The sequence below is a fragment of the Papilio polytes genome, unplaced genomic scaffold (assembly GCF_000836215.1).
Source record: "Papilio polytes unplaced genomic scaffold, Ppol_1.0 DF824381.1, whole genome shotgun sequence".
In the NCBI taxonomy this organism is placed as follows: domain Eukaryota; kingdom Metazoa; phylum Arthropoda; class Insecta; order Lepidoptera; family Papilionidae; genus Papilio; species Papilio polytes.
Window position 1 is genome coordinate 134,391 of NW_013524823.1, and position 7,213 is coordinate 141,603.

General features: G+C 32.4%; 1 protein-coding gene across 2 annotated transcripts; it reads left to right on the plus strand.

Moving 5' to 3' along the window:
* The first annotated feature begins 1,497 nt into the window (after positions 1–1,497).
* On the plus strand, positions 1,498–6,348 carry LOC106099376 (UDP-N-acetylglucosamine--peptide N-acetylglucosaminyltransferase 110 kDa subunit-like). Of its 2 annotated transcripts, none has more exons than XM_013277912.1 (9): positions 1,498–1,899; positions 1,996–2,240; positions 2,702–3,096; positions 3,301–4,535; positions 4,612–4,903; positions 5,181–5,361; positions 5,449–5,553; positions 5,825–6,017; positions 6,137–6,348. In XM_013277912.1, the coding sequence occupies exons 2-8, from the start codon at positions 2,122–2,124 to the stop codon at positions 5,979–5,981; spliced, it is 2,484 nt and encodes an 827-aa protein (XP_013133366.1). In that variant the 5' UTR covers positions 1,498–1,899; positions 1,996–2,121; the 3' UTR covers positions 5,982–6,017; positions 6,137–6,348. The 2 variants fall into 2 exon arrangements, with proteins under 2 accessions (XP_013133366.1, XP_013133371.1); XM_013277917.1 differs by having other exon boundaries at positions 1,504–1,592; positions 1,949–2,240.
* The last annotated feature ends 865 nt before the right edge of the window (positions 6,349–7,213 follow it).

The following is a 7,213-nucleotide window of genomic DNA, read 5'->3' on the forward strand; positions in this document are numbered from 1 at the left end:
ATAAGGCAACAAATGTGTAAGAAATTAGAGTCCTTGGCAATGCCTCTTGAATTTATTTATAGCTAGTAGTGTATCCGTCAAAATCGTATGAAAGTTGGCAAGTCACCGAATGGCCGCTTGTATAGCTATTGTTAAATTTAGTTACAAATATTGACCACCTGTTAACAAATTTCGCAATTATACAAAAGGAAGAACAATTAAAAGTAATTACCCGAAGCAAACGCGGATTGCGGACAGACAGACAACAACGCAAATACGTCATCATCCCGAAATCTGGATTTTATCTTTTAATATTACAAAGAGACACAGACAGGTAGATAGATGCTACCTCTGTTTCTTTAAGGAAAAGTGATGACAAGTTTTTGTAAATGTTTCCGCAGTGGAAACTCACGGTATACATTCATTCGTAGACAAACAAAGATAGATTCCGCTACAAACCCGATTGTAACAAGATGTAAATAAAAATCATTTACAACATCGATAAAATTCTTTATTGTCGTCGTCATTGTTTCAGATCGACATTTATATGTGCAAATTTAGTTGGTTCCTAAACATTATTGCGTTTGTATCCGTAATATTAAGCTTTAAAGGACAACAATAATTTCTCACTCATTATTACTCGTAATAAATAATTTTATGTAATATATGTGACAGTCAATTCATAAACAGTTTTTATTATTTATTTTACATTAGTAGTGTTTAAATTAATTTTAAATTCAAATGAGATTCATGCTAAATCTGCGCTCTGCGATCTCAAGTCCGGTGGACAATTCTCCTTTTCAAGAAAAACTGCCAAATCAATCACGTAAACAAAACGGATCACAAGTTACCAACCGTCGTCTTCATTAATATGTAGGTCAGTAGAACAGAAGTGGGACCCGTTCTGGTAAACGTGGCGTCGGCCTTAGAAATAATGATGTTTGCTTTGCTTTTTAAATAAAACCATGGCATAATCAAACACAAAAACTTCTGTGCAATAAAGCGATTATATAATAAAGCGATTATATAGATTTTTAAAATTCCCTTAATATTAATCATAATTCAGTTTAACATGGTAAATATATCAAAATTCGAAAAAAAAGTGTTTTAAAAATGCATATGATACAAATGAACATTTGACTTCGACATTTTTGTGATATTAATTACGTTGTTGGATTACGGAGATATTTTGGCAACGATCTATGTTCTGCTATATCTATATAAAAATACAATACACTATATTAAGCTATATATCTTTTGGTGTATTGTACATAAATCTCTATGAATTATTTAGTACAATAAATTAAAAAAGTACATATATATACAGTGGGCATATGATTTAAAATTTAAAACAAAATTTATAATGAATATTTGATAAGGGAATTGATGAAATAGGTCATGTTATAAATTAATTAATATGTATGGAATAATTAATTAATATGGGGAAAATAGCGTAGGTGCGGGAACGAGAGTATCGAAATGTTAGTGACGAGATCAAGCGGGGAAGCCGCAGTCGCGTCCAGCGCCCGTCCCGACGCCACGCCGCGCTGCGTCGATGCTATCCGAAAATCGATATTATCGTAACACCCACGTATAACATTTTATTGCCAAACGTAAATATTTTATGGCTGTTTAAAAAGTTTTACTGTGACGTCCCTTAATACATCATTGTAATTCTCCGCGTCCTTATTCTGATACATTTTATCAACATCTGTGACACTAAATTCAGTCTGTAAACACAACGCAATTTCTACCAGCTGTTTCCGTATGTTATTAAACTTCACATGTCAAAAAGTTTACAATGGATTTAAATTTATCAGGGTCGGTAATTGACGAAAGCGATGTCTAAAAAGATGAAGAGTAATACTGTTACGCTTTTACAAATGCAGAGACATTTTCGTCGCAAGAGCTAAATGACCGGTGCGTACAGCGTTCAGCTCTTTATTAAATTGCGTAAAATATGCTTCAGATGTGAGTTCAGTATAAACAGACTAGTGAAGGTCGTGGTTTGCGTAGACGACGCGCCGGGGAAGTTGGCAAGCGAGGCGCGCGCGTCTCTCGTGACGCGGCGACTTTTCCGTGAGCCCTGCGCGTCCGCCGCTCTCAGTCACCACCGGCAACGCTCGAGGATATGCCCGTGTTATGGATTACCAATGTATCGTCGTCTACACTGTTATCAACATTGCACCACCGCGTCTCACATCGCAAGCGGCCGGTCTATCCAATGGATGCATCGCTTGGTTCAAAAACAAGCTTAAAAGGTTAGTTGATTTTATGATTTTAATTTTGTAATAAATAAATAAAAATGTAACTTCCTTATTAAGTCACGAATTGATTGATATAACCGTTTTACCTATGATTTTTTTATTTAATGGAAATTAATTTCGATGAGTAGTAAAACTCCAGGCGACAGCTAGTCCTAGTATAAAGTTCTTTAAAATTATTCAGAAACAATTGTATTTTTATAAACGGGTGGGTGTGCCTTTTACCTTAAAAATGAAATAAAAACGCCACATAAATAATTACATCAAAAGGACCTTTGATATAAAGCGCGATTAACAAACTTGCGTGCGTTGTTATAAAAGTAATAAAAGGTTATTAAAAAGTATAACAGCTTTCTTTTTAAAACTAAGTTTTATTAGAAAGCGGCCAGTAATAATTTTTGCAGCAACATATAATATATTTAAGGTTTGAATGATCCGTTTCCTTTTTTGTTTTCTAGAGCAGTGGCAGTATACCTCGAATCGCTTAAAATAACGCCAGGTAATGGTTTTGTGCATGGAACTTTGGCGTGTGTCTATTATAAACAGGGTCTTATAGACCTGGCAATAGACACTTACAAGCGAGCAATAGAGCTTCAACCTAATTTTCCTGACGCATACTGTAATCTTGCTAATGCACTTAAAGAAAAAGGACTCGTGTCAGAGGCTGAAGATTGTTATAACGCAGCTTTGCGTTTATGCCCATCGCACGTCGATACGTTAAATAATCTTGGTAATGTTAAGAGGGAACAAGGAAAAATTGAAGAGGCAACTGTTTTGTACATGAAAGCATTAGAAGTTTTTCCTAATTTTGCCGCCACGCATAGCAATTTGGCTTCCTTATTACAACAACAAGGTCAGTTTTGTAAACAACATTAATCTAATAATTTTTAAATGCGTTAATTTATTATACATTTTTTAAATCCCATTTTAAAAACTACTTCATAAGTCCAATTATGCTAAATGAATTCTCTATTTGTATTTAACCAGTTACATTTAATATTTTTATTTAACGTGTATAATAGTTATATATAAATTAAATTATAATTTTCTATTTTAGGTAAACTACATGAAGCATTAATGCATTATAGGCAAGCTATTAACATTCAACCAAAATTTGCTGATGCTTATAGTAACATGGGAAATACGTTCAGAGAATTAAAAGACATAGGAGGTGCGTTAGTATGTTTCAAAAAAGCAATTGAACTCAATCCCACGTTTGCTGACGCACATTGCAATCTAGGTAGCATTTTAAAAGATATGGGTAATATTTCGGAAGCTATTTCATGTTACGAAAATGCTTTAAAAATAAAACCGGATTTTCCCGATGCCTACTGTAATTTAGCGCATTGTTTCCAATTAATATGCATTTGGGATTGCTATGATGAAAGAATGAAAAACATAACAGCAATTGTGGAAAAGCAACTACATTCAGAGAAACTACCGTCGATTCATCCTCACCATTCCATTTTATATCCATTATCAAATAAAGCAAGAAAAGAAATTGCAGAAAGGCACGCGAATTTATATGCAGAGAGAGTAAATATGGTTAATAATCCAACTTTTACTTATAGTGAATTAAACTATGACCGATTACGTATTGGTTATGTAAGTAGCGATTTTGGGAATCATCCTACATCACATCTTATGCAATCCATACCAGGATTACATGACCAATCTAAGTTTGAAATATTTTGCTATGCTTTAAATCCAGATGATGGTACAACATTCCGTAGAAAGATAAACCAAGAATCAGAACATTTTGTTGATTTGTCTCAAATAACTTGCAACGTGGAGGCAGCCAAAAAAATAAACGATGACAATATACACATTTTGATTAATATGAATGGTTACACTAAGGGAGCAAGGAACGAAATTTTTGCTATAAAGCCTGCACCGATTCAGGTTATGTGGCTAGGATATCCAGGAACTAGTGGCGCAAATTACATAGACTATGTTATAACTGATGAAACGTCGAGTCCTATATCAGCTGTTAATGATTTTAGTGAGAAATTTGCTTACATGCCACATACTTACTTTATCGGTGATCATAAGCAAATGTTTCCGCATTTAATTAAACAATACAAAGTAAGAATTGAAGATGATGAGACGATTTATGATAACATAACAATAATCAACGGACCAGAGAACGTCGACATCAATCAAATTTTTCTTGTTAGTGAAGAGAAACAATGTATAAAATTTGAGAACTTGAAACCAATAAATATAGTTGAAAATATATTATACATTCCGAGAAAAGTGACAGAAATAGAAATAAATCCAACATTAGATAAGGTAGTAAGGTTAATCACTTTAATTATATATTTTCTTAAATTTTCTACAACGTGTTTAATTAAATTGTTTGTTTCAGGTTATTGTAAATGGGAAACCTATTTGTAACGGTAAATTTATAAATTCTAGTAATGAAAGGCAGGGATCAGGACAGGAAGTAGTTGACAATATAATATTTACTTCAAGGAAGCAATATGGACTTCCAAGTGATGCGGTAGTTTATTGTAATTTTAATCAGCTATATAAGACTGACCCCAAAATTTTGGAGACTTGGGTTGAAATACTAAAAATGGTGCCAAATAGCGTTCTTTGGCTTTTAAGCTTTCCACCTGCCGGTGAACCAAATATCTTAAGATATGTACAGAGCTTAGGTAATAGTTTTAAATATTACATAACCCTTTTTGATATAAAAAATGGAAAAAGCACGCTTTTTCACGCTGAAAAGTTGATTTAAAGAACGAATATAAAAAAAAATAGTAAAATCATTGCGTGTAAGGGACGTCTTAACATCTCATATCAGTCAGATTGATTTCACATGAATGGCAGAGGATGTGTAAATATAGAAGATAGGTGTGTCAATATGAAAAAACTGCAACCCACTTGACGGGAATAAATTTTAATTGAAATGCATTTCGTGTTTTTTTTTAGGGTTATCTCCCAGACGTGTGATATTTTCTAAAATAGCATGTAAGGAAGAACATGTACGGAGGGGTCAATTGGCTGATGTATGTTTAGATACACCTTTGTGTAACGGACACACCACAGCTATGGACATTCTATGGGCGGGTACACCAATAGTTACAATGCCGGGGGTTACCTTAGCATCGAGGTATATTTCTTATTGTTCATCTGTTTTAATGAAAGTACTGTCGCGATTGACCTTTTTGCTTTTACAAGTAAAGACCTTTTGTTTCAGAGTTGCTGCGTCGCTGTTGAAAACTCTTAATTGTCCCGAACTGATTGCTAAAGACAGGAACAATTACGTGGGCATAGCAGTTAAACTTGGCAGGAATAAAGATTAGTGAGTAAACGTATTTAGTTTTTAGCTGTCACTGTAGCTATATAAAAATGCGAAGCGAATTCAACAACATTCAGTAGTTTTTAATACTCTATTTTTAATGTTTATTTTTAATAAATTAAAACAATTTATTTAAAGGTTGTGTATGTGTGCTGTGCAATTGTATGCTCCTTTTAGTATATATTTTTTTTCTTTGCGAATGCTTATATTTACTTTGTGCTCTTTGTACCTTTAGGTTGTCGATTATTAGACTGACTTATGTATATTTTTTTAGTCTCAGATATATTCGAGCGAAGGTTGCGGATGCTCGTTTGCACAGCACGTTATTTGATTGTAAATATTATGCGAGTGGATTGGAATCACTGTATATCAAAATGTGGCAGTTATATAAAAGTGGAAAGAGTACTATTAATTTAAAAGCATTCCAATAAACATTGATATTGAGCCGAGTTTCATATGCATTATAGGTGAGTTTTTATATGTATATTTAATCAATTATATTTTTTTTTTCGATAGTTCCAATATTTCATAGTATTGTGTGAATTCTTTTGTAGCTATTTTACTTTAAACTGATTGTTTTTTACAGATCTGGATTTCATGAGGGTTCAAAATACTAATATACTGGCAACTTTTATGTCTCGCCGTCCAGAAACGTCCATTAAACTAGAAAACGTACATTTACATTCGTAATGCATTGTATGAAAATGGAATTCAAACGATAACAATAAATTTAGCCTATAATTGTGTATTTACTTATTATATTTGTGACGTCATTTATGTGCACGTATTGGAACTAAAAAAAGGGGTTTTTTATCGAAATAAATAAATATTCCTGAAAAATGGCTTTATTTTCCCTTCGTACATTTTAATCATTCATAAGTATACAAATAAATGACTATAGTGTAGCTGATTGTAATAAAATATAAAACACAATTACATTTTTAGTAAACTTTCTTATGAGTTGATATTAACAGCTAAGCAAAAAGAAACAAATTGCTTGAATAAACTTATCTTAGCAACAACGACCATATCCTTCATGGAATTATTGAAATTATACAGTTTCATACTAATTTAAAATCATAAACAACGTAAATGTTTGCATATCGTTTTTAATATAGTAAAAGTAAAAAAAAATTACTCTTGATATTAATTATGTAGCGTTTACATAATTAATTTTGAAATAGTTTCATTATTTCCTTGATGGATACGTCCGTGTCTTTGGTATAATTCTAAAACACTTACATAGTGTTCTTTAATCTATTCTCAATATACTGAGAAAACAATGTTATTGCATACCTGTTTCGGAACTCAGTGTTAAGTAAATAAGCATTAAAACAGCAGTGGCGTCGTCGCTTGGAAGTTATAACAAAGGTGCACAATTGTGCGTAAAATTTATTTCAAATCTTAAAGAGGTGAGTTAATATAATAGAGTATAATTTAAAATAATACGTCCGTCACTTAACTTTCACAACTAGTCAATCCCGGTTTGTAATTTATTAGATCATCGTTGTATTGTACCTATTCATATATTTTATAGTACTATCTTGACTGCACCTTAAATATGTACCATACAAACTATATGACTACATTATTCTATTTATCGATTTCCTTTGTGTATATCATAAAATGAGGTAACGATTCCTTTGTTATAATATATCTTTTA

Excerpts from the sequence above, each read along its gene's own strand:
- LOC106099376 (XM_013277912.1), top strand. The coding sequence starts at position 2,122 with ATGGATTACCAATGTATCGTCGTCTACACTGTTATCAACATTGCACCA. Across the intron at positions 5,362-5,448 it reads GGGGTTACCTTAGCATCGAG|AGTTGCTGCGTCGCTGTTGA; the intron begins GTATATTTCTTA and ends CTTTTGTTTCAG. Across the intron at positions 5,554-5,824 it reads CTTGGCAGGAATAAAGATTA|TCTCAGATATATTCGAGCGA; the intron begins GTGAGTAAACGT and ends ATATTTTTTTAG.